The sequence below is a fragment of the Gymnoscopelus microlampas genome, assembly GCF_963454915.1.
Source record: "Gymnoscopelus microlampas genome assembly, chromosome: 2".
Classification (NCBI taxonomy): domain Eukaryota; kingdom Metazoa; phylum Chordata; class Actinopteri; order Myctophiformes; family Myctophidae; genus Gymnoscopelus; species Gymnoscopelus microlampas.
The window spans coordinates 41,175,506-41,201,833 of NC_139939.1; the positions used below are offsets into that span (position 1 = coordinate 41,175,506).

General features: G+C 43.5%; 1 protein-coding gene across 4 annotated transcripts in view; it reads right to left on the reverse strand.

The window, feature by feature from the left end:
* Positions 1-375: 375 nt before the first annotated feature.
* Positions 376-26,328, reverse strand: part of LOC311061738 (E3 ubiquitin-protein ligase SMURF2-like) — a 94,769-nt gene continuing 68,816 nt past the window's right edge. The window contains exons 9-20 of one of the 4 annotated variants that reach the window (XM_084080428.1): positions 25,394-25,478; positions 22,256-22,414; positions 20,407-20,460; positions 9,305-9,518; positions 6,992-7,095; positions 6,611-6,725; positions 5,456-5,634; positions 3,755-3,892; positions 3,539-3,659; positions 2,721-2,928; positions 1,806-1,881; positions 376-1,311 (exon numbers count right to left, since the gene is read on the reverse strand). In XM_084080428.1, coding sequence (XP_083936554.1) covers positions 1,212-1,311; positions 1,806-1,881; positions 2,721-2,928; positions 3,539-3,659; positions 3,755-3,892; positions 5,456-5,634; positions 6,611-6,725; positions 6,992-7,095; positions 9,305-9,518; positions 20,407-20,460; positions 22,256-22,414; positions 25,394-25,478 — 1,553 coding nt within the window. In that variant the 3' untranslated portion in view covers positions 376-1,211. Of the gene's footprint in view, positions 1,312-1,805; positions 1,882-2,720; positions 2,929-3,538; positions 3,660-3,754; positions 3,893-5,455; positions 5,635-6,610; positions 6,726-6,991; positions 7,096-9,304; positions 9,519-20,406; positions 20,464-22,255; positions 22,415-25,393; positions 25,479-26,328 lie in introns of all 4 variants that reach the window. The other 3 variants (XM_084080430.1, XM_084080427.1, XM_084080429.1) reach the window with 3 other exon arrangements.

Genomic DNA, 26,328 nt, shown 5'->3' on the forward strand with positions numbered 1-26,328 from the left:
TACAGTATACACGTGCATTCAGTGAAGCAGAAGCCTCAAATCGCTCGATTTCGCACCTTCTTCACAAGAGCTTGCTCTTTGTAACAAAGCGTCCCTCTGCACTGTTCAAGCTTTACTCCGTTTCACAAAAATGCCACGAAAAAAGAAAAGACCTGACCAAATTCCAACGTACAATTCTGGGACACCGACATCTCACTGGTGGAAAAAGCATGACATATGACAGAGCTCCCGTTTAAAAATGTTACATTTACCACTTGCAAAACAAAATATTACTTTTGTGAAATAATAACTTGCATGGAAGTATAACTGTAAAGGAATACTGAATCTTGCCAAAACAGATAATGTAGAGCATTTTGGAATGAGACTCTTCATATGTCAAAAAAAACATACCAGTGAGGTATGATGGATGAGTCAGCGTTGTTTATTCAGTTGATGCCCCAGGCCCCTGGTGGCCATGGCAGTCTGAGGGTGTATTAGTTGAGGTTAGAACGGCTACTGTGGGCAAGATATGGCTAGCAGTAGACTCCATGTTAAAGAGCAGCACAGGGCTCAATTCAGTCCAATATGAAAGTCAAGCCTGTTGATTCATCAGCAGTGAACGGAGATGAGAAACATAACTGGAATCATTTGGATTGAAAGCTAAATGGACATACTGTAGACTGAATAGCAAGCCAACAAAAGACAACTGGCCCTTATGCAACATACTGTAAAACACCACCCCGCAAAAAACGAACGAAAACAGAAAATGCATGTCGCCTTCGCTGCAGACTTTATTCGCGCTGCCTTGAATCACCATTCGAATCTTGAATCACCGTTCGAATCACACAAACCAGACCAGAGGATAAAATTAAAAGAATTCAATCATAAAATAAAATGTCAAGCCAATGCAACATTCTTGCAGGGGTTTTTCTAGGTCAGCAACCTTCAAGTCTCTCATAGCAGCTGAATTAAAAACAAAAGATAAAAGTCTTAAGGGAAGAACGTGGAGAGGAAGTCTGTGAGCCATTCTGTGGCTTCAGCCTGCGTTCTGGCCTGCCATCCGCCCGCTGTGTGTCCAAGGAGGGGCTTGCATGTGCAGTGTGGTGACAGTCAGTGAGAGTGTCGCTGCTTTGTTGACATAGTGATACACACAAACGCACACACACACACACACACACACACACACACACACACACACACACACACAAAGACACACCCTCCAAAGAAGTCACTCATTCCACAGCAAAGCCGCACGTCTCCTCGATAGCAGTCAGCAGCTTGTCGCACAGCTTATCGTAGCTCTCGTAGGGGGGAATGTCAATCCGGTTGAAGCTGGAGGGAGGAAGAGAGACGAATGGAAGAGAGAGGAAGTGAAAGACAAATGAGGGGAAGAGATGAACGAGAGCAATAAAGGTGAATGAGGGGAAGCCAGGAACAAGAGGAAGAGAGAGAGAACGAGAGGAATAAAGGTGAACAAGGGGAAAGACAGGAACAAGAGGGAGAGAGACGAACGGGAGGAAGAGAGATGAACAAGAGGGATAGACAAAAGAGAGGGAGAGATGAACAAGAGGGATAGACAAAAGAGAGGGAGAGATGAACAAGAGGGATAGACAAAAGAGAGGGAGAGAGAGTAACAAGAGGGAGAGAGGTGAACAAGAGGAAGAGAAAAGGCAATCAGGAGTCTGAACATAATGTATGTGTATACAGGTACAGTATGGTGTGTAGTATGCAGGTACAGTATGGTGTGTGTGTGTGTGTGTGTGTGTGTGTGTGTGTGTGTGTGTGTGTGTGTGTGTGTGTGTGTGTGTGTGTGTGTGTGTGCACACCAGGTGTGAGCTTTGGGCAGGTTGTTGGCGTTGGCGTCGATCTGATGTATGGTGAAGAGTCTGGGTCCTGCAGCACCTACAATACACACACACATATAGTTTCAGGCTTTAATACAACGGCAAACAATGAACTAATTACTTTATGGAATGTATTTTGTATTCAGCAGCTGTGTATGGGTTGATTTAAGCAGAAAAACATTGTTGCCAAGAAAAGGCAATCTGCAATCAAAAATCACACCATTTTTTGACCCTGGCACATTTCTTTTTGAGATGGGGTCCGCGACCTACTACATCCAGAGCAATTATCGTCATAATCGTGTTGAAAAATATGCTGTACATTTTGAAAATGTTGCAGAAATAGTGGAAATAGCAGATCTAGATCGGCTGTTTCCACTATTTTGTAACCAATTTTACAGTAGTAGTATAGTATTTTGGCCATAATACAAGGCATTATAGATTCTTCGTACATTATTGATTTAGATTATTGTTGGTATCGGTCATTGTCAAGTAATGTCTTTGTGTATTTAAGCTTTTTGTCATATCTGCCCTGTACAACTTTTGTTTGCAAGGCCTAAAAGCCACAAAATTAAATTGTTAATCGCAATTATTTGTGTGACAATTAATAGTCAAGCAAAATGTTATTATCGTGACAGCCCTACCACAGACACAAACCCACTCTTTACACTACGTGCACTCAGATAAGCACACACACACACACGCTCATATCTGTCTGTCATTTAATGTAATTTAGGACCCCATTTGAAACAAGCCATTGCAGCATTTCTGGGCTTTTTCAATCCTATTTAGTTGACCTTGTATTGTGAACTGTACTTCCATGAGCTTTTTTCTCTGCAAACTTCTAAATAAAGTATTCAATCAATCAAATCCTGTCCTCTCACAAAGCCACATATTCACACCCACCCTGTAAAGCCTTGAAGCCTTGCAGAGGGACCCTGGACGATCCGGTGACAAACTGCAGCAGCCTGGCTCGCCTCTCTTCGTCGTACGACTCCACCGCCTTCCAGAACCACTTGACAATGTTGCTGTCCAGGGTGCAGTGCTTCAGGCGCGTGTTGGACTTCCAGTCCGCAATGTCGATCTTGCCCAGGCCGCACACGATCAGCTGTGGGGTAGAGGAGGCGGCAGCGGGGGGGCATGGGATGTTTTAAAATCATTATGCAGTGGTGGGGATAAAGTACTCCCCCAGTACTTGAGCAGAAGTATAGATACTCCTGGTCGAATGTTACTCAACTACAAGTGAAAGTCAATTTTGTACTCGAGTTAAAAGAATTGGAGTACTTGTGCATTTAAAAATACCCAAAAGTATTCAAAACAAATTACAAAGTACATTTTCTTTTTAATATCAATGCACACTTTGTGAGCTTGTAGATCTGCTATTTTCATTATATTTGAAATAGGGCTTAAGTGGTTTGTTCATAATGTACTTTTTCCCTTCCTAGAAATGTAGTGGATTCAAAAGTACAATATCTGGTATTTGTCTTTGAAATCTAGTGGAATGCAAGCCTTAAGTATCAAAAAATACGACTACTCAAGTAACGCACAGATACTCAAAATTAACTAATTAAGTACATTACTCAAGTAAATATACTTTGTTATTGTACACCACTGGTTAGTACAGGTCTTGGGGGCAAAGCAGCAGTACAGAATTGGAGCAGCGAGTTTGCAAAAGGTGGAAAGTTTGGCCACAAATATAGTGAAAGAGATGGTCCTACCTCCAGTTCCTTCTCGTCAAAGGCTTTGAGCAGGTGCTGTGGGATCACTTCATTGAAGCCTTTCTGCAGGGCCAGAAACTGGGCCTCGATACCATGCAGGAACCTCCAGTTCACATACAACCTAGACAGATTGACACACAAAAACAGTTGAGACACAGACTAATTGTGGAGTCCTCCTCGAATACTCAGGATTTTACTGCACACTTCTCTCCATACCTGACATACTCCTTCTTGGTGTCCTCTGAGACAGGGACACTCTTGCCGTTGGGTTTGAGTTCGTGCTGGATGATCTCCCCATAGGCGTTGTGCTCCACACAGAAGGTGTGGTCCAACACTCCTGTGATGTCATTGTCCCTGGAATGGTGAAACACACACACACACCTAAATCAACACCCAACACATTATAGTCTCATATTTTCAGACACTGGAGCTTTCCCAAGACGCTGCAGGCTACATTGACGAGCAAGCATAGAGCATTGGGTTAGATGCAAGATGTTTTTTCGAGGAACCCCAAGAACCCCCAAGACATGGGGGATCAACCCCTCTTCAGAGACAAAAACACTGTCCCTTTTTCATAATCCCGTCTGAGATAGTTGCCATTGTGGTTTCAGCCATCAGAGGGCACTAGAGATCACTAATATGGGGTTTCATGTTTAATTTAGCTTGAGGTGTGTGTGTGTGTGTGTGTGTGTGTGTGTGTGTGTGTGTGTGTGTGTGTGTGTGTGTGTGTGTGTGTGTGTGTGTGTGTGTGTGTGTGTGTGTGTGTGTGTGTGTGTGTGTGTGTGTGTGTGTGTGTGTGTGTGCGCGCGCGCGTGTGCGTGTGCGTGTGCGCGTTATAGGCAGTCGCTCTATTTGGAATAGAAGGTGCTTTCTGTATCCATAACTTTCCCAGTGTGGCAGATGGAAGCGCATGATCTATGTTGACTGTGAATGTGTTCATGGATGCTGTTTATATTCTGTAAACCTGTTTGGATCCATGCACTGAGACATGAGTCTCTCGACTACATACGACATCAGAGGCAACTGTGTGTGTGTGTGTGTGTGTGTGTGTGTGTGTGTGTGTGTGTGTGTGTGTGTGTGTGTGTGTGTGTGTGTGTGTGTGTGTGTGTGTGTGTGTGTGTGTGTGTGTGTGTGTGTGTGTGTGTGTGTGTTTGTCTTTCTATTTGTATGAAAATATGCATATTTGTGTATGTACACTTAGTTTTTGCCTCTGGGGGCACCACCTCCTTTTTTGTGTAGAAACAGGAAGTCGGTTTGGCCCCTCCCCTTCCTTAGTCCCCTTCCTCCCGAGTGCTTCCATGTTTATTTAATACAAACAACACCACTACATTCTTAAGGCAGTGGTGCTGACAGATTCTGCTGTTAGCAGAATTTGACTTGAGAGATAAGTGAGCAGCTAATCTGGGTCACCACTAAACAGAGCAGCAGGGATCTTTCCACCCACACTTCCAGTAGGCCAAGGAAAAACCTCCACCCAAATCTTTTAAAGTCAGCCTCATAATGGCAGTATAACAGGCCACTTCACATTTTGCCCTATACAGTCTTGAACTGCAGGTCATACAATACAAAAATAAGTGACACCAATCAAGAAGCACAGTGTCCCATCTGCGCCAAATCTTAAACACACATTTAGGGGCCTCTAAACAACACAGAGACTATTACACTTACAGTACATCCATGGGGGTACCTCACATGCTAGACGGCTGCACCTCACATGCTAGACGGCTGCACCCCACGACTGACACAGCCCTGGGTAGGCAGCCAGGCCTGGCGGGCATCTGTGCTCCGAGGAGCACACTTTTCTAGTTTAACCTTTGTAGAGATGGCAAACCTGTAGATGACCAGCCTATTCAGGACTGAGTTTAATTAATGTGTGTGCGTTGTGCGTATGTATGCGTGTGTGTGTGTGTTTCTTACAGGATCCAGACAAGGCTGTTGTGTAGGTCCGGGTCAACAGACTCCATGTCGTCCAGGGTGATGGGTTTGCCCAGCAGCTGCTTGTAGAAAGGCAGGGTGAACCCTCCGTCGATGTAGTGGCCGTGGAACACGGCCATGCCCATGATGCGACCCACAAAGTGGAAGTAAGACAGGTGCTCCTGGAAGGGGAGTGTTATTAACCCATTAAGACACAACACTTTCAAGATTTTTCAAAAATGTAAAAGAAATAGCAGATGTGCAAGCTTGCAGCGAGCTTGTCTTTTATTTTATCTGTGATTTTATCTGCTATTTTACAATAGCCAACGCTAAAATCTAAAATGACACAGATGCTTTCCCGGTTGTAATGGCTGGTTAAGAAGTTCAGCGAGTGACACACAGCTTATGGTTTAACTGCCTGTCAAATGGTTCCTTTCTTCCCTAGTCCAGTGACCTATTTATAAATGTTCTGTTCCAGCAGCTCACCCACTAAGCAGTCGGGTTTTTAACAGTCGTATGGAATCTTTAATGCTTTTGGTTTAATCCCGTTTCTGTTTTTCAGCAGTGCAAAAATATAGCAGTTTGAAGGAGACATTTAAGGACCCATACAGTAAATAGTGGAAGTAATAATAGTAAATGTGGAATGTCTACCACCCTACCACCTAGCTTAACTCATGTTTCTACTGTATTTTTCACTCTACTCTGTTGTCGGTCTTAAAAACAAACTACTGTCAGAGATGTTATCAATCTGTTGAGAGCGTATCTTGAGTACAGCAACAAAACCAAGTAACATTTATATATATAGATATAGATTATCACACTGGCATCAGTAATTGCACAAGGTTATCCAATCGAGGGCTGGCAATAGGCATTTGATGCAGTTTATGGGATGTTGCAGAAGGTCATGTCAAATGCCCGGGTGATTATTTGTTTATCACATACCCATTGCCTTGTTATTCACAAAGACAATGGAGAAAATAATATCTGATCAACACAGCAACTGCAGCAGCGCTGATTGGTACCATCATATGATATTACTTATAGAATCACTCCTCTCACCCAGGGCAAATAAAGGCTGGGGATGTGATAAAATAAATAATGTATACATGACATTCTAATGATGACTGACCACATTAAACACTGGGCCAGTTAACTCACAGGGTTGACAGCCGAGTCAGGGTTGATCTGCAGGGTGTAGATGTCATCTCTGGAGTATTGGAACAGACCGTAGTAGGGGTTCAACATCTCATGGGACAGTAGGTACAGCCACTCCCTAACACACACACATGCACACAGAGTGTGTTAAATATTGTTCATAATGTACTATGCAGTATATTAAAAAAGCACACCAAGAATTAACAGACACACTGACAAATCCCTCGCATGTTTTGACTCCCTCAGTCAATTTATTTGAGTGAGGGAAAATCAAGTCCCTGATTTTACTGCGTATCCACGCACACGCACACACGCACACACGCACACACACACACACACACACACACACACACACACACACACACACACACACACACACAATACCTGGCAACTCCTCCATAGTCCAGACCTTCCTCTCCTCTGAATTTAACCATCAGTCTCTTCCACAGATCTTTGGGACGCATTTTCATGACTTGACGGTAGGATTCCTAGGATACAGTAGGCATCACAGTTAGCACAACATGACTTGACCACACTGTTGCATGTTTGAAGCAACACCAATGAAACACATCTTCATTCACTGGCTTTCCTGTCGATCAATTTCACGTACAATGTTCTCATCCGTCTGTCTTTTGTTTAATCTCCCTAAGTCTATGTTTATTGGTTTTGGTGAGGCACTGTGTAAATTCTGGTCCTGAAAGTAGTGAATCAAGTTCAAGTTGCTTACTGATTAAAACAACATTAGCTTCATGGGATATCCGACACTTCTCGTATGCCAAACAAAAGTGGCTGTAATAGAGACAGAACCCATTGGCTGCAGTATTGTTAAATGTAACTGCTGAGATGCTGAGAGTGTGTGTGTGTGTGTGTGTGTGTGTGTGTGTGTGTGTGTGTGTGTGTGTGTGTGTGTGTGTGTGTGTGTTGTTCCCCACATATCTATTGTTCTCATGTCCAACCACTGTGCTGGAAGACCAGGCACTCATGGTGCCTAGGAAGGAATCTCTGGAAACGCACCAAAACCTGAGTCTGTCAGAGAGTCACTGAGAGAGAGCCAGTGTGTGCTTGCTGCACGGAAGGCTTCACAAATATATACTGTAGTACTACCAGCGTGTGTGTCTGTGTGTGTGTGTGTGTGTGTGTGTGTGTGTGTGTGTGTGTGTGTGTGTGTGTGTGTGTGTGTGTGTGTGTGTGTTCATGTTACATTACATAAGAGCCTCCTCCTGCTCAGAGTCTCGTTTCTATGAAGAGTCCAGAGACTCAGAAGCTGTGCCACGGTAAACAATCTCCTGCCACAGCAACATAAGCGTTGCATCTGTGAAAGCTGGAAATGACGACACACATGCACACGCAGATGTGCACTCACAAGCACGTGGAAACCAAGACACTTGCGCATGCAAACTTACACTGGCAATGTGTGCATCCAGAGTGACGCGCGCACGCACGCACGCACACGCAGTCTGTAGCAATTGATGGCTTGGGTTCCTGTTTGAAAACCCGAAGTAGGTTCACAGCTCTACTTTTTCACACTTAGCGACACACGCACACACACACACACACACACAGCTGTCACGTCGCGAAGGGGTATGAAGTCATATCTTTCATTGCTCAACTCGTAGTTATGAAGTTATGTCTGGCCCTGAATACTTGCCACTGCTGTCTTAGACCCTTTCTTTACCCCCCCCATCCTCCCCCTTCTCTCTAACTGCTGAAATCATCCAGAAAGAATGTCTTGCTGTGGTAGAACAAATGATTTGGAGAGCAGACAGAGAGAGAGAGAAAGAGAGAGAGAGAGAGAGAAAGGGGATAAAAAGAGAGTAGAGTTGTGTTGTGTGGTGAAGGCCCTTCCTGGTGTGCTTTCTACTGAGAAATAGTACAGCGGTTCTGGGTACTGGTTCTGCGTTGCCATCAGACTGTTTTTCTGGTGCAGAGAGTAAATGAGGCGAGAAGAAAACAAGTGCCCGTACGTAAAGGGCATGGATGATGTGCGCTTGTGGACATTGTGTTAACATGGTGTTTAAAAAGTTGCTGTGTTTACGCATGGTTCCTTCTACTTATATATACATTCTAAATACGTAATGTGGTTATTGGTTGCACACATACTGTATGTTCATTGTAAAGCTGTTTGTGCTGATGTAGTGTGTGTGTGTGTGTGTGTGTGTGTGTGTGTGTGTGTGTGTGTGTGTGTGTGTGTGTGTGTGTGTGTGTGTGTGTGCGTGTGCGTGTGCGTGTGCGTGTGTGTGTGTGTGCGCGTGCATGCTAGCATGTGCGCCTAGTCCCACTTGGAAATTCCCAAACATTCCCTTTTACGGTTACCTTAGAGCCCACATGAGACTTGAGATTAGATTACATTGTGATTCTCATAGATTGCCGGTGTTCCTTTTGTGTCCTCCTGAATTATGAAGACATGCTATTTGTTGGCCAAGTTTTGCATACAATGATTTAATTCCTCGTTCACATTTGCAGCTTGTGCAATCGTATTGTTTTTAGGAGCGTTAGTCTACTAAATGGCAGAAATCCAGAGCCTTACGCCTGATGTATACATAGTTGCGTGCTGGTGTCTCTCACACAGAACATGAGCTTGTAGATCTGCCATTTCTGATGCAAGACACATGTGTGCAACTACAGTGCGTATAAATCACGTATAAACTACTGTCGCCATTTTCTCATCAAAAGCATTGGTTGGCCTTCACTTCCTACCTCAAATATCTCCTCACGGCAGACCTCTATGCGGCAGTGGCCCGCCTGGGGCTGCTGCTGAGACAGCTCCTGGCGGAGGATCTTGAGCTTCTGCACCAGGTCTCTCTTGTACTTGGGCACCGTCAGGCACTCGGCCTCCTCTGGCAGCTGGGCCGGGGACAGAACCTGCTGGGGAACCCCCGGAACCACCTGCTCCTTCAACTGGCTTGGACGACTGGGGGGGATGAGAGAGAGAGAGAGAGAGAGGATGAGGAGAGGATTGTTGTCAGGCAATGCATTGTGGGAATGGACAGATGGTTAGGATAGAGGAAGAGGGCAAAATGAAGGAAGGGGATGTATGGCGAGATAGCGAGAGATATGGAAGGGAGAGAGGAAGAATAGAGGATTGTGGGATAAGGGGGGAGAGAGAGAGAGAGAGAAGAGTTGTGAGGAGCATCGGGGTGGAAATAAGATGACAGTTACTGTATGTATTAATATGGTTCACCGTTTACTCAAACAAATGAATTGAACACTGTCGCCACAATTTCTCTTTAAAGCAAACACAGCACCTAGGGTTACCCACTTGCACTGATGAAGACTAGTTGCTGGCCGAAACATGTTGGCTTTTGAAGCATTTTGTAGACATGATTAAAGTACCTTGATTTTACTCTGTTATTTTTTGAGTGCTCGGATCTCTCCTCTTTTTCACGTTTTGGTTCCCGTTGATCACCAATCTACGTTTTTAACTCAACTTTTATCTTCGTTGAGCACCTGGTTGATCTCTCTCTCAAACGCAGCAGGGTGTTTGCTTTGAAGAGAAATGATCTTCTTGGGGTAGTGTAATTGTTTCTTCTGCATTGTTTTGACAAGCGTGTGTGTGTGTGCGTGCGCATGCGTGCGTGTACGCACGAGAGATAAAGCCTGCAGGGAATTCCCCCATCTCCACCATCTCAAATTGTCTTAACCACTGAAACTGGGTTAAGAGGCTTTTTTTAAGTTTCCCTCCCCAGCCCCTGTTCTTCCTCTTGTTCTCTCAGAGCAAAGCACAGCAGTCCAAACACAGCCCAAAGCCATGGCTCAATGTGATCCACATCTCTGCTTCACTCTGGGTCTGACCAGCTGGCAGGCGGTAACAGCCCCTGGGGGCCCGGGGGGGAGACAGAGCGTAAGAGAGAGACAAACACCTCTGGTCAGACAAAGGCAGAAAGAGGGTTTGTTCTTTCTGCCCTGTCCTCCATCTTCATTTCTCTCTGTCATCATTTCTTAGACTGCATTTGTTCTTCTGCCATTTATCAGTACGGTTCTTGCTCTTCCTTCGGCAGGCCGGTAAGAGGCCCTCTGGGACATCTCGGGGCCCCACCTAAGGCCTCTGGAGTGTTCCCTTTAGGTGCCTCTGCCCACTGCCAACTGTGTCTGGAGCTACCAGCGGCTGTGGCATCATGTCCTCATGCTACAGTAAGGGCTGGTGAATAGACATTTCAAAAGAGCATGTCTGAAATGCGATGTGATGAGTTAATTCAATGCCTAGGTTAACTATAGGCTCAGCTACGTCTGGTTTCTATCCACATTTCAGACCTCATAAACTGCTATGATCTTTTACTGCCTTTGTCTTGTTGTAATTCACAGTAGCACATAATTCTTTTATTTTGTAAAGCTTTTTAAACCCTGTTTTAGAAAGATGCTATATAAATAAAGATTATTATGATCTGGAGGTGAGCAGGACTTTGCCTTATGCTTTGGATTGTTTAGATGAGTTTAGTTTAGATGCTGTAAGATGCTCAAACATATATATTTATATCTAATGTGTAAGTGTATAAACTGTATAGTTGGCATTTTTAACATTGTTCTTTTTCAGATCAAACCATCCCTTTATGGCCCGTTGTCTCTTTGAACTCTCTCAACTATGCTGGCACCATCCCCCGCATACCATTTCATAACTCAAGAGACAGCCCTAAAGAATAATGTTGGGAAAAGGGGAAGCTGATCTCTGGTCAGTGCTCCAGCTCTGGCCGCAGCAGGCCTCACTGTGGTGTCGGTGGTGGCACGCCTGGGTGGGCCTCGTGAAAACATAATCCATCTCCCCCCGCCATTCAGACGGGACAGCGGACCTCGTTTTCCCAGCAGCAGACGCTGAGCCAGCATGGCCCCCTCTGTAAAAGACGCTACTGTCCACCTCCGCGAGCGGAGCGTGCATGGCCTAACGTTGGCTAAACAAAGGTGGCGCACGCAGAGGTTAAGTCTGGATATAAAGGAAGGAGAGGCCTTCTAAGGTAGCAGAACATCGCCGCCCACTCATTCAGACAGACACCCGTTTCCACACTTGGGTCTCTCTGGTTCGCCGGGGTTAAAAAAGGCCTGTTCTATTTGGATTTCCAAACTAAACGGGTGCAGTGTTTCGCCCGTCTATCCCTGTATAATCAAGTCAGCTGCTATTTATTTTATTGGCAGGCACTGAGGCCCCATTCGCATGTCAAAAAAAGGGTAAGACTGCAGTCGGGCCGTCCCGAAAACCACTTTAGGAAGGAGAGGGGGGCGGCCCTAAAACAAAATGGAATGAGTTGCTCTTGGCCGGGGTGCCCGAGAACCATATAATAAAGCATAATTTGAGCGCTTTTTTCCCCCCCCTTCCGAGGGCACAGTGTAATTAAAAATACATGTCGACATACTTTGCCGTCTCTGGTTTCCAAACGGGAACCGAGCTCTGCATATTTGACCGTAAATATAGAAAATACAAGCGCAGCACAGCCGAAAACCTGCCCTGGCAGGCCAGCAAAAAGGGTTCCTTTTGCCGTGACAGCTTGGGTGAAATATGACGATCGGGGAGAAAGACAAACTTTCACATTCAATCTAGGAGCCAGAGGATTTTATTATTGTTATTCCAAGGTAGAGGGAAAGAGAGATGAAAAAAAGAGAGGGTGAGAGAAGTTAAGAAGTGAAAGCAGCACGAATGTGTGCCAGAATGCTCCCTGCACCTGAACCTGCACAGTCACGATAGAGAGAGAGAGTGTGTGTGTGCGTGTGTGTGTGTGTGTGTGTGATCATAATGACCTCAAGGGCGCTGGTACCGGTAGGCGGCAGTGAGTGGTGCCAAAGAGGCTGCTATAGCCATACTGGAACTCTCTTCCCGACCCTGCTCTGGCACCTCAGCCGGCCCGGCCCAGACAATCAAAGACCCCTTTATGAGGAAGGGGCCGCTGGAAGTAGAAGCCATGCAGCTCCGGGGTTCTTTACACTTCACCCGAACAGCGGGAGGGGGGAGATGACCGAGAGGTCGGCCAAACTACTCTGCTGCTGCAGATTCAACAGAATGTGTCGTGTGTTTGCGAAGTTATTTTAGCGTGTGAAGCATGTACCAGAAACAGTGTGAGAGCTAGTGTTCTGTGTTGATGCTCCAACATGACCCACTGCAGGACACCCTGCAGAGATGAGCAGGTTTGGGGCTGTCATGTCATAAAGGTATTAGATTAAAAAAAACACCATCACTGCAGCATCCAAAAAACTTTTTTTTTTACCTTTGATAACTGGAAGTTCTTTAACCCATTCAATCCGGGAACGCATCTGTGTCATTTTAAGATTTCCGCACTATGAGATATGATCAAATCAGCCTCATGGTGGCGCTATAACAGGTCGATTCACGTTTTTACCTATAACTGCACCTATCTGTGTAAAACGTTGTATGCGCAATGCCTAGACGCCAAGGAAAAACCTTTAATCTGCATTTTTCACATCTGTGTTTTATAGCGCCACCAGGAGGCCGATTTATGTAAAACTATTTTTTTAATATTACTCCTTCCTTATCCAAATTTCACGCAAATCTGTACACATGATCTCTATAGTCATGTGATCAAGTCGGATTCGTTACATTTTTAATATTCCATCCTGATTGGCTAAGATTGACATCTAAAGTATGCAGGAGTGGCCCGTTTTGAACAAAATGCCGCAAATCATGAAAGCAGCGTCCGATTGCTGTGAAACTTTGCACGCACATTCGCACTACGTTGAGGAACAAATGCCACCCTTTTAATATTGCCCTATTATAGTGCCACCAGGAGACCGATTTTTGCAAAACTATTTATTTTGATATTACTCCTACAAATTGTGTCCAAACTTCACGCGAATCGGTACACATTATCTCTATAGTCAAGTGATAAAGACGGATCCGTCAGATTTTTCATATTCCATCCTGATCGGTGAATTTCAAAAATTGCTGGCTCACAATAACCTACCTGACCTACCTGAGACCTGTGCTCCGAGGAGCACTTTTTCTAGTATTATACTTGATTATACTTGTATTACTGCCGACTTTACTTTCCCAAAGCACGCCGTAGTTTGTTGAATTTTCGAAGAAGCCATTGGATTCCATTCGACCACTTGAACCCCAGCATCCCTATTCTAAGGGGAACATTAGTCAAAAACAGCAGATCTACAAGCTCGCAGCACGATGCGCTTTGAGCTTGTAGATCGGTTATTTTTGGCAAAGAGATTTGATGTAGATAAAAAAACAGCACACCGAGTACAGTGCAACTAAGAATAGAGGGACTAAGTGGTTAAAATAAGCGTGCAGACACTTGAAACTTGCTTAATCCAAAACGATGGTAATTCTGTCACACTTATTTCTTTGTCAAAGTTATGCTACTCTATCTGGCCAAAAATAATCCCTGGAGAAGAGACTAATTTATGAACGGAATTCTCAAAGTACAGAAACAGGGAATTTTAAGGTTTATCACCTGAATGTTTGAATTAAAACGGCTGGCAGTGTCAGTGTTAAATATACCATGCCAGACTTTTAAGAGGGAAGCCGTTTCTGACCTGCCTTGTAAAATTGTGGAATATACAATGTGTTGAATTTCTGAGCAAAATGTACCCTTTGAATAAAACCTACAAAAGCAACATTGTAGGTTCACCTTTTAGCTGGATTAAAGTGTTTCACCTGGCTGGCCTGGCTCCTGCCCTTTCCCTTTCACTGCTTCACACAGACAGGACATTAATCACTGATATTACAACACCACAAATACAGACAATATTTAGGTAAAGAGCACTGTTAACATATACCTTTCTCAACACTGCATTTCTGTGGCGGGGTAAGTAAACCGACACCTGAGACACGGCATTGAAATTGAAAATCAAACACTCTAAATACACACACACTGTAAAGGACAACCTAATAATCTGTGTTCGCGTTTATTCCAGAAGTTAAATATACCTTACACCCATAATCTGCCATGTACTGTATATATAAACCCCTTTCCTTAGAACATCAGTGCAAATATTGATGGAAATGTCATGAAGATATATACCTTGGTTGGGAAAATACCCGCTGATGCATGACAAGTTAAAAATACACTTGAGCAAACACTGTTGTAACGCTGAAGACATATGGTAAATGTTGGGGTGTGTGTGCGAGCAAGCAGAGAGTACTGTATGTGAGAGACAGTGTGTCAGACATACGGTATGTGTCAGGCAGTGTTGCCATGTCCACTATTATAAGTGACTTTGGGCTTGTTTTTCCTGTAAAGTCGCTTGTAAATGTTGGTAGTTTTTTGGGCTTCTTTCTAAAGTGTAGTTGCTTGTTTGGGCTTGCTTCCTAATGTTGTTTTGTGTTTCTCAAATATATTCATGTCAAGGACCACACAAATTAATATGTATTTGTCCACGGACTCCTCTTCTGGAATTATTTTGTGCCAGGGACCCCATACAAGATTTGTGTTGCTAAAATGTTTCGAAAAATATTCCACATCATTTTTCTTTCAATATCTTTTGAAAATAGCAGATCTACAAGCTCACAGCTGCTATGTGCGTGTGCGTGCTCATGTGGCCTAGTCGCTTCTTTTGGGGTTGCTTGTTTCTCTCACGAAATATGGCAACACTGGAGTCAAGGTGTGTGAGTGAGAGAGCAGAGTGTACAGTGCATGTGAGAGAGGGAGCAGAGTGTATAGCGTATGTGAGAGAGAGAGAGCAGAGTGTATAGCGTATGTGAGAGAGGGAGCAGAGTGTATAGCGTATGTGAGCGAGGGAGCAGAGTGTATAGCGTATGTGAGAGAGAGAGCAGAGTGTATACCGTATGTGAGAGAGAGAGAGCAGAGTGTATAGCGTATGTGAGAGAGGGAGCAGAGTGTATAGCGTATGTGAGAGAGGGAGCAGAGTGTATAGCGTATGTGAGAGAGGGAGCAGAGTTTATAGCGTATGTGAGAGAGGGAGCAGAGTGTATAGCGTATGTGAGCGAGGGAGCAGAGTGTATAGCGTATGTGAGAGACAGTGTGGCAGACCACAGTCATGTGGTTGTGTCTGACTGTCTGACGACCCAAGAGCTCTCCCTCGCCTGAGGTCGACCGGCTCAGCCACGATTGAACCGAAGCGTATCGACTCGGGCACACAATGCGTTCTTTAGATGTTGCAGTGATCCAATCTAGTCTAGTCACTCTCTGCTTCCTCCTCTAATGAAACGGAGGCAGTGAAATAGACGGGGGGGGGGGGGGGGGGGGGGGTGTTGTTGTCTTTACATAATAAATAAACTATTTGCAAATCACATTTCACGCTTAGACCATAGCTCGAGGTGTTTTATTTTAAGTATTAGAAAGCCAAGAAGCTGTCAATAGTCACAAAAGTTGGATGAACACGCATGAGTGGCTGCCTTAAAGCAGCTTATATGCTCAGCAACATTAAGACCAGCTGGAGAGCGTGTGTGTGTGTGTGTGTGTGTGTGTGTGTGTGTGTGTGTGTGTGTGTGTGTGTGTGTGTGTGTGTGTGTGTGTGTGTGTGTGTGTGTGTGTGTGTGTGTGTGTGTGTGTACAGTAAGTCTGTGGGTGCATACGGGTTATAGTTAGTGTAAGGGGGAGGATATGAACCCTAGTTACGCTAAGGGGATGGGTGGGGGGTGTTGGGGTCAGTCCCCTCTTTCGGGTACAGGGTCAAAGGGTGAGGGTCGGATGGTGTAGACCGGGCGTGGCTCTGTGCAACATTTGAAATATTCTGTATTTTATGGTCTGTACCACAACCGGTTAATCTGGACTGTAAATAATTTTGTCCTGACAATTCAAGCCTTTCTAAATTTCTGTCTTGAAATTTACAGTTTCATAAAGTGGGGAGAAGATAGAGGTGGGTATTTTCTTGAATGACTGAGTGTTTAAATAATATTTACTACAGTTGTGCAGACAGGAATTATATGTCCTGAGTCGTAATCCAAATATGATCCAATAAGCTTAAGAATAAAATCCTGTATAATCTATGTCTGAGAGTAAAAATGTATCATTGTAATAGTTGTGATATTTCAATGCCCTCAAATGATATGAAAGTGAAATTTATTAATTTCAAGTTAGACAGAAAGTCACTTTACATACGTACTGACTTAAAAGCACTTTGCTGTGCTGAGGAGGCAGGAGACTGTGTGTGAGACAAAACGGCAGGCAGTACTCTTCACATGTAACCCAAAACACTGTCAACCAAACATTCTGAAGACACAGGATCCAACCAGCTCTCTTCTAATAGAAACACACTCAAGTTTGACAGCTCAACTTGTATAAAACATGAATGTTTTGACACTTTGACAGCTTTTTGCTCCTCTCCTGCTTTAATGAAAGCGAGTCAGGGCTCCCCTCTGGCCCCTGCAGCTGTTGCGTTTGTTTGACTCGTTGAGTGTCTACCCATCTCCCTTTTCTGCCTACCTCGATGCAACCACTCCTCGTTACCAGCCTACGCTATTGATGCTTTATTTTTGCGTGCACCTGCTGCCCGCCAGGGTACGTATTTTTTTCTGCCTTTCTGCCTCTGTAGCACAATGCCTACATTTGGATTTCTTTCCCTGCAGAGACATGGTCAGTTTGAAAACAAGGGAGAGGGGAGCATTTCTGAACGACATGCAATGAAATCTACACATTCCAATTCACTTCACCACAGTACAATCCGGAGCGTTAACTCAGCGTTAACCGTGTAAGAATCAATACAATCAGGTATGGATACTTTCTTTTACATCTTCTTCCCACAATAATGAAGAGAAACCCTGCACAAGAATAAATACTGTATGCATGTATTCATTGTACGCATGTATGTATGCAATTAAGTATGAATCTGTACTCCATTAAAGGAATTGCTGGTCTAGACATAATGAAAACATACATATTTGCTCGAGACACAACACAACACTCCAACCGTTCAAGACCCCGAAGTGTTACTGAAAGTGAGGTAATTGGTATCAACACAACATGTCCCCCCCCCCCCCTCTCTCCAAACCTTAAAAGATCCCTGCATAGAGAAAACCATTTATCAGAACTGTTGTGGGCTATGTATGTCTGTGTACTACTGTGTGTGTGTGTGTGTGTGTGTGTGTGTGTGTGTGTGTGTGTGTGGTGGGCCTATGTGGGTGTTGGGTGAAATAGTCTGAAATCCTGGGGTTGATAAAAGACAGATGTCCTGACACGGAGCCAGCCGCGAGGCTGATAACTTTAACAGTTTTTTGGAACAGAGCGGAGAGACGAGGGGATGTGTGCAGAGGACAGGAGGGGGAAATAAGGAGAAGCAGAGAGGAGAGGATAAGATGAACTATAGCACTGCTAGGGTTTCTGAAGCCCTGCGGAGACACCAAGGTGACTGTAATTGATAGAGATACATAGAGTAGTGCCCCGCACATGCTGTACGTTCTTGTTAAAAGGTTGTTCTGTCACATAATCTCATAAGTGACATTACAAACAATATGTGACATTTGCACATTGATCTGACTTGCCCTACCGATTGAGGTGGATTTTTCCTGAAAAAGCAACTTTTTTGTGTGTATTTTAGGGTTCCATCTGATGTTTTACCAAAATGCCTAAGCATTCATCATCGGTAAAGATCGTTTGCCCAATTTGGTCAAGAACAATAGGTTTTGGAGTGCTTCCATAGTTGCACTGCTGGAGCACCATCCAACCATATAATTGCGCCGTCTTCAGTTTGAGGCCAGGTCGGCCTAGCCTCGCGTAGCCAGACTATATCACTGCATGGATATGAGTCTGGTGCTTCTATGAGGAGTTTTCTTCCCCAAGGGGCGGGATCAAAACAATGGCTCTGTACGCAATTGGTTAGACCTACAACCAACTACCAATTACAGTCTCCCATATTTGAATGCTGGGCCCTGATTGGTCACCCCAAACTTCGGGAGCAGGAAATGGATTCACAACGGAGCGGTGCCAGACCCAAATCGCAGAGGGCTTTTTTTTTTTGCACTGGCAGATTCGTGGTCTGGTCCCAGGCTAAGGTCGGCCTGTGAGACCTGTGTTGTGTGACATAAAATGTCTCTCAGAGTTAAACTGCCACTCAGGATTTTACAGGTGTCCCATCACTTCTCTCTGCACTTGCTTGTCATTCGTCACTGCACTATGAACCTGAAAATGCTACCCCCCCCCCCCTCCCCCAAAAAAAGAAGCATTCTGTAGGTATGAACCACTGGGATGTGAGATGACAAGCCATGCGGCGTATAGTTTAGACTAGAGAACAAGGCTTCTAATGACACTACTGACTGCAGAGTGAGTAGGCGGCAATTATGCCAGCTTATCATGAGCATTAGAGAGGACCAATTATGTGAAGATACAGTTGAAAATGGGTGAAGTGCTCCTTTAAGGGGTTAAATGCCACAATTGGTTTCTATATTAAACCATACTAAAATGAGAATTAGATTTTTTTTTTAAATACTTTTTAGCACTTGAAGGCTGTAGTCCTTCTGCGCTCTCCTAATAAGGAGTCAGACAAGCACCAAACGGTGCTAATTGACTGGATAACATTGCAGAGCTTTAACTCATAAGCAGAGGCTGTTCTGACACATATGGATACTATTTGACCAGATGACCAGATGTTGATTTCCCAAACACGCGTATCGTGCCAGCCGCTGTTATTGCAAGAGTTTCTGACCAAGAATCTGTATTAGAAAAGAAGAAGGGGGAGATCTCCACATTCTTTCAGCGTGAAATTAAATCCCTCTCTCCCTCTCTGCTGGTGCCTCCGTTTTTGCTCTATCCAAAATTGCTTTAATGCAAAGATACACCAGACAATGCAATGAGCTGAACACTTATCCAGCCTCACATTACGACTCCAGCTGAATACTTATGTAAACACGCCAACAGCTTAATTTAAGTTTCTTTACTTGAATTACCCAACTATTTGGCCTTGTATGGGGTAGTGATAATATTTATGTCAACTAGTGGCTGCCTCCAGTTACCAATTCATTAACAGATAATTTGTAAAATCTGTGCTCCCTGCTAACTCACTGCGAACCACAGACGTGTGTTTTGTATGGCTAATGGTGTGATGTCAATACCAATGCTAAGCTAACAGTCGCTTGGCTAACACCTGTTTGGTATTACAGTCAAGTAAAGAGAGGAGGCTTCACCAGTGCCGAGCTGCTGGCTTAAGCCCGAGTTAAAGAATACTTGGTTGCGTGCAGGTGTCGTGCACTGAAAATAGCCAATATACAAGCTCACAGTGTGAGCTTGTATATCAGCTATTTTGACTATTTCCAGTGCGCAACATCCACACAAAATTAAGAATAACTCACACTTTAGCTGGCCATTAAGTTAAACTTCAACCGAGACAGCTTGCCGAGAGCAAATACAAACACACTACGAGATGGACTGACAGCTCACCACTCCAAGATTCTCTGTGTACATGTGCATGTATGAGAGCGAGAGAGGGAGAGAGAGATACAGTACAGCTTCAACGCCATCCAGAAGAAAGGTAAGCATGTACATGCACGTACAGTACACACCCACAGATGGACATTGCCCGGTGGGACAGGACACAGTCAGCATTTCCTCACTGCAGCATAGCAGCGTGCTTGTGTGTAGCGTTGAGTGATTGGTTGCTGAGACGGCTTTGTGCGGACAGCTGGGTCGAGTGTGTCAGAGTTTGACAACCGCTAAAATACCCCGAATCCGATGTGCTGTTGCGTGTGTGTGCGCACGTGTGTGTGTACGTGTGTGTGTGTGTAAGAGAGAGAGAGAGAGAAAAAGAGTGTGTGTGTGTGTGTGTGTGTGTGTGTGTGTGTGTGTGTGTGTGTGTGTGTGTGTGTGTGTGTGTGTGTGTGTGTGTGTGTGTGTGTGTGTGTGTGTGTGTGTGTGTGTGTGTGTGTGTGTGTGTGTGTGTGTGTGTGTGTAGGTTACCTGAGGTTAGTGTTCTGGCTGTCCATGGCCAAGCGGGAACCATTTGGACTAGGGCTACTAGAGAGAATGAGAGAGAGAGAGAGAAAGAGAGCCGAAGAGAAGGAGATGAAGAGGAGGGAAAAGAGGAGAGAAACGAAGTAGAGAGAGAACCAAAAGACAGGAAGAGAGAGGAAAGAAAGACAGATACAGGAAGGAAGGATGGAGAGAGAGAGAGAGAGAGAGAGAGACGAAAGAGGCGGGACAGAGAGGGACAAACGATGTACAGGCAGGACAAAAGAAATGAGGAACACAAGTAGTGGAGAGTAGAAAGACAAAAGAACAAAACCAGAGAGCAATGGAAAAGTTTAGGAGGGACACAAAAAAACACATGAAATAGAGGACAAATAGAAAGAGAGAGAGAACCAAGGGACAAAAAAAGGAAGAGAAAAACAGAATAGGTGAGATCAACAGGGCCACATGTGGCCCTCGTACAGCAGGCATATTCACGAGTGTAATGAACATTATATAGTGGAAAAAAGATGGTCCAAAACCATCTATGCACATTTAACCACCTGATGCATTCACTTTTTATAGCCACAGTATAGAGCACAATCTTTACAACCACGTACTGAATCAAGTATATGGGCTCTGAAAGCCTTCGCTGCCTCAACGTTTGTCTGTCATTCATGCCTTTAATAAATGATACAGCAGAGATCGCAAACCACCTTTTCTCTTTACATTTGTTCTACTGGAGCCGTGACCGATGACACTAAATACTATATGTATGCTCCTTCTTACAGTTAACCCATTCAATCCGGGAACGCACCTACAAATGTCTTTTATATCCTAACAGTTTTTCTGAAAAAGGTATGTTGCTATAATATCAGTGGTTCTCAAACTTTTTCATGTCATTTGTGTGTGTATTTGGTTAAACCTTTTTCATGTCCATCTCAAAATATGTTGATTTGAGTTCAAAATGTTCCCTTTAAAATATTCCAAGATTTGCACAAATGTTCAAGATTTTTCAAAAATAGCAGATCTACAAGCTCATAGTACATGAGCTTGTATATCTGCTATTTTTGAATAGCCAAAGTATAAAATAATGGTTAAAGTGGTTACACAGATGCGTTCCCAGTTTTAATGGGTTAATGTTTGTCTTTTCATATTTTCTAAGTATGCATGCGTCTCCCTGTGTGTTCACCGATGCTAAATAAAGCTGGCAAAAAAAAGCACAGCCGCTGAGGAACGCTGTGGGATTGAAAGGAGTCAAGGAACCTAAAGTGCCGTGCTTGTACTCAGAAAGAAAATATTAATAATCCACTCCCTTCATTCCCTGCTTTCCAGCATCACCTCACTGTGTAACATACAGTAGGTAAAGGTAACTCGCAGTCAGAGACCTTTTTAGGGAATCATCATAAATTCTCAAAATATGTCTAGTGTTACGTTATTTGATACCACAACTGGATGTCCTAATTAAGCTTCTCCGACCCGCTTGGGAAAATTGCTGTTTCTGCTAGCTAGCTGCACTGTATGCTTATTCTCAGCTATGAGTCTGGCAAACTCTTGGTTCAACATTGAATGTAGTTCAGCCTTATATCCGGGGAACTGTGTATTATAGCAGGCCTAATTAGTTTGTGGTTTGAGGCTTGTTTTGGATATACTGCCTAAAGAAGCTGGTGAAATGTGAAGAGATTCATGTGGCTGTCAATAGACAAGCTTGTGTGAGTGGTAGTGCCTGGGGCCTGCAGTCATCTATTTACTTTTGGGATGCCCTGGAGAAGGCTAGCGTGTACAGGACAGGACAGGACAGTAGCAACTGTTACAGCCTCAAACCTGCCCTGGGGAACTCATACTCGTCTAATGTACTTACTTGAGAACTAGGTGGAGGTTGGCGGAGAGTCGTGGGTCAGTGAACTGCGTGGTTCGGTTGTTGTGGTCCACAAAGTAGACCCGTCCCGTGGCAGTGTTCCTGATCTCCCAGCCTGGTGGCAGAGGACCCAGCTCCTCACAGTTCACATTACTCAGGTCCCTGGGGAAAGGGAATTATTGAATTTCTTTCAAGCATCATTTGTGTAGGGTCCTGTGGGGACTTCACAGAGCTCAGGTCACAGGAAAAGACCCAAGAACAAAATGTTCACTTTTTACTCTTTGATTAACGAGGCTGAGGATTTTCCAACACAGGCCGGATGCATGTTTAAAACATAGTCACTAATATAAAGATTCTAGAGGGATCAGGGATCATATATTCAAGTATACCTACTTAAATACTGCAGTTATTACTCCACAGTTTTACTGCCAACAACCATCCCTGACAAAGCGATACTAAAATAGCAACAACGCTTCATAAATATGGATGCACTGCTACTCCAGTTTCATCAAATTCATTAGACTTTGAGGACCCTTGAGGCTTTGAAAGGGAACATCATAAATCCTCTCTAATTCCCCCGATTTATTGATGAAATGCAACATAATGTGGTCATTACTCATTTAAGTGCTGCTGCCTCACTACCATTACAGTTTCATTATTACAAGCACTGTGAACTGCCATCACAATTAAATATTTAGTCTAACATAGACCGTCTAAGTGCCACAAACTATTATCACCTCATATTTGGTTTAAAGAGACAGGTCTGCTGACAAGAGGTTCAAGAGAACAATGGGCCTTGATAACTGACAATTAATCACCACAGTCAAAACTACCTTAGCATGGTGATACACAAGGCAGTTATTGGGGGATTTAGATGGATCAGCACTCTCCTGGCAACATAGTGAGTCTATCGAGGTCTTGAAACTATTCAAACGTTTCCTGGCAATGGGATGACCATTATGTGATTAACCCATGCAATCTGGGAACGCATCTGTGCCATTTTAAGATTTATTTGGCTACTCAAAAATAGCAGATATACAAGCTCATAGCGTGGCAATCGTGATCTACAAGCTTGTAGATCTGCTATTTTTGAATAGCCAAAGTATAAAATAATGGTTAAAGTGGTTACACAAAAGATTTTTTTAATAACATTTCTTAAAGCAAACATTGTTTTACTCAAATCCCTAGAGCAAAATATTTTGAGATGGGGGTCTGCGGTCAAATACATAATTTTTGTTGTTTGGTTGCTATATCAGTGGTGCTCAAACTTTTTCCATGCCAAAATTATACTGTATGTATTTGGCCACAGACCCCCATCTCAAAATATTTTGTTCCAGGGACCCCCCCAGAAGCAAATATTGGAGTTACAAATTTTCACTTAAAAAAATAAATATATATATATATATATATATATATATATATATATATATATATATTCAAAGATTTGCACACATTTTCACGATTCTTAAAAGAAATTGCAGATCTATAAGTTGTTTATCTGTTATTTTTGAATAGCCAAAGAAATCTTAAAGGAGAATTTTGGACTAAGTTTTTCTTACCTTTTCTATGACGTTATGATATCTTAGGATGAATGGTACAGTAGAAGATTTTCATAACTCCATCCTGGGTTCACCACAGCTTAAAACGTGCGCCGATAGGCCTTGCGTTAGATCACATATTTTAATAGCTTTTTTTTTTCTTTTTTTCGGTGAGATCTGACGTTCATAGTGACAGAACACTGTCAAAAAAAAAGAAAAAAGAAACAGAAGTCTTGCTAGACGAGATTGAAATCTCGAGATTTCAATCTCGTCTAGCAAGACTTAGTTTTTTTTTTTTTTTTTTTTTGCATAATGTTCTGTCACTATGAACGTCAGATCTCACAAAAAAAAAAAAAAAAATCTATTAAAATATGTGATCTAACGCAAGGCCTATCCGCGCACGTTTTAAGCTGTGGCGGACCCGGGATGGAGTTATGACATTTTTCTACTGTACCATTCATCCTAAGATATCATAATGCCATAGAAAAGGTAAGAAAAACCTCCTTTAAAATGACACAGATGCTTTCCCGGTCTTAATGGATTATAGTAACAACAATGCTGAGACAATTTCTTGCTCCAACAGAGTAACTAAAAAAGTTATTCTATGCTCATGTACAGGTTTTCATTGCACTGCGCTATACAATTAATTTCAATTGTCTTTTGTGCTTTAATTCTGTAACATGGTTAGATAAACATGTCTTGTCAACTACACTTAATTGCTTATAGTACATGTTGTCTTATTGTAATTGAACACTGCTCTAGAAAAGCGTGTTGGCCTTTAATGTGTGTGTAAAATGTAAAATACAAAAGCAAACATTGGAATCGTGATGCTTAATGTTGATCGCAGCCCATCTGACAAACTACTTGTTCTGCTGCTTCCCTATGGACCTGGACCCTTTGCGAGTGTCTTGCATATGTGTACATCATGTGTGCTGCCTTGTGTGTGTATGTGTGTGTGTGTGATGTGAGGACACATCTCTTGGAAACATCACGTCTTCCCGGCAGCGTCTCGGCATGCTGGGTCGTATCACCACTGACGGTCCAAGAAAGGACCAAACCCAAAGGGGGTTCTGTGGGGCGTTGGAGCTCATGTGGAGGCTGTTTCAGAGCAGGAAGAGAGCAGCTATACGCCAAGAAGACGCAAAAGAAGTGTAACGCAATAGCACTGCCTGTCGTCTCCCGTGGATTAACGAGTGGAGCTATGGAGAGTTTTTTTAGACGATGTGATTGAATACAGAACCGGTGGCCTGTGCTATGTTCAGCAGAACAACTGTCCAGAGGAGTTTAACCTTGGATGATAGAATCTTAGCTGTGCTGTTACAGTACTGGGACGTTGTGAGGACACAGCTCAAATCAAAGCTAGAAAACTCAACCAGACGCTTAGAAATGATATCCCGACCATACGTCCATTTGGTCCAGCAAAAAAAAATAAATCCACAAATGATACTGTTCTGAACCCAAATACCAAGTAATCAAGTAATGAATTATGCCAAATGCAACCCTGTCAAATCCAGTTGGGTTTATATAATGACTTAACCTTAGACAGAGAATGTCTACATGTAAACGGATATGTGTGCCTTTCAGTGAAAATAGAAGGTGTTACCTGGGCACTCGGGGGTCATGCCAGGTGCTGACACCAGTCTGTGTATGGAGGAAGTAGACCTGACCCTGCTGAGTGGTTCTTTGCTCTGGAGAGAGAAAGAGAGAGGGAGAGGGAGAGAGAGAAACGGGTAGAAGAGACCACATGTTACAGAACACTTTGCTAAAAGTGAAATGTCAGGAGAAAAGAAGCGGACTGGTGGCATCACATACAGTATATCGCAGGTGACATGTGGTTGCCTACACCCTCCTTAATTGACCAAGTAGAGGTTATCAGCTACAAGAGACTAAAAGTACAAGGGGAATTGAGAATTGGCATATCTGAACTGAGAGAAATTTTGAAATAAGGAAAATAGATTTTTTAGAAGGTTATTGTTAGGGCAGGTATACATGTAGCTGCAGCGTGTTCCAATCATCCTTATTTGTTACGGCCCCAGTCGATTTAGCCTGAGGTGAATGGGACACCTGGATGTGACTGCGAGCAGAATATCACTGAGGTCTTAGACTGTATTTCCTTGTGTAACATTACTGAATGGGTTCCAGGAGCTTTATTTACACAAAAACCAAAGCCAGGGAATACCTTGGATCCTCTATACCAAAAAAAACACAAAGACAACACACTTTAAATAGATGGAAACAGGAAGACACACAATGACACGTTCAGGAAAAACTAAACATGGGAATTCACCTGATTCTTAATCATTGTTGGATCTCAAACAAATGAGTAACTGTTAGGGGGTGAGAGTGTGAATGTTGACGGGATGTGTGTACGTGTGCGTGCGCGTGTGTGTGAGTGTTAATTCCATCACCTCCTACACCCTATATCCTAATAAAGACATTTGAACACCCCAACTTCCTACTGGCTCTACTCAACACATTTTGTACCCTCCTATCCCTCTCTCCATCTCTTTTTTCCCTCTTCTCTCTCTCTCCCTCTTG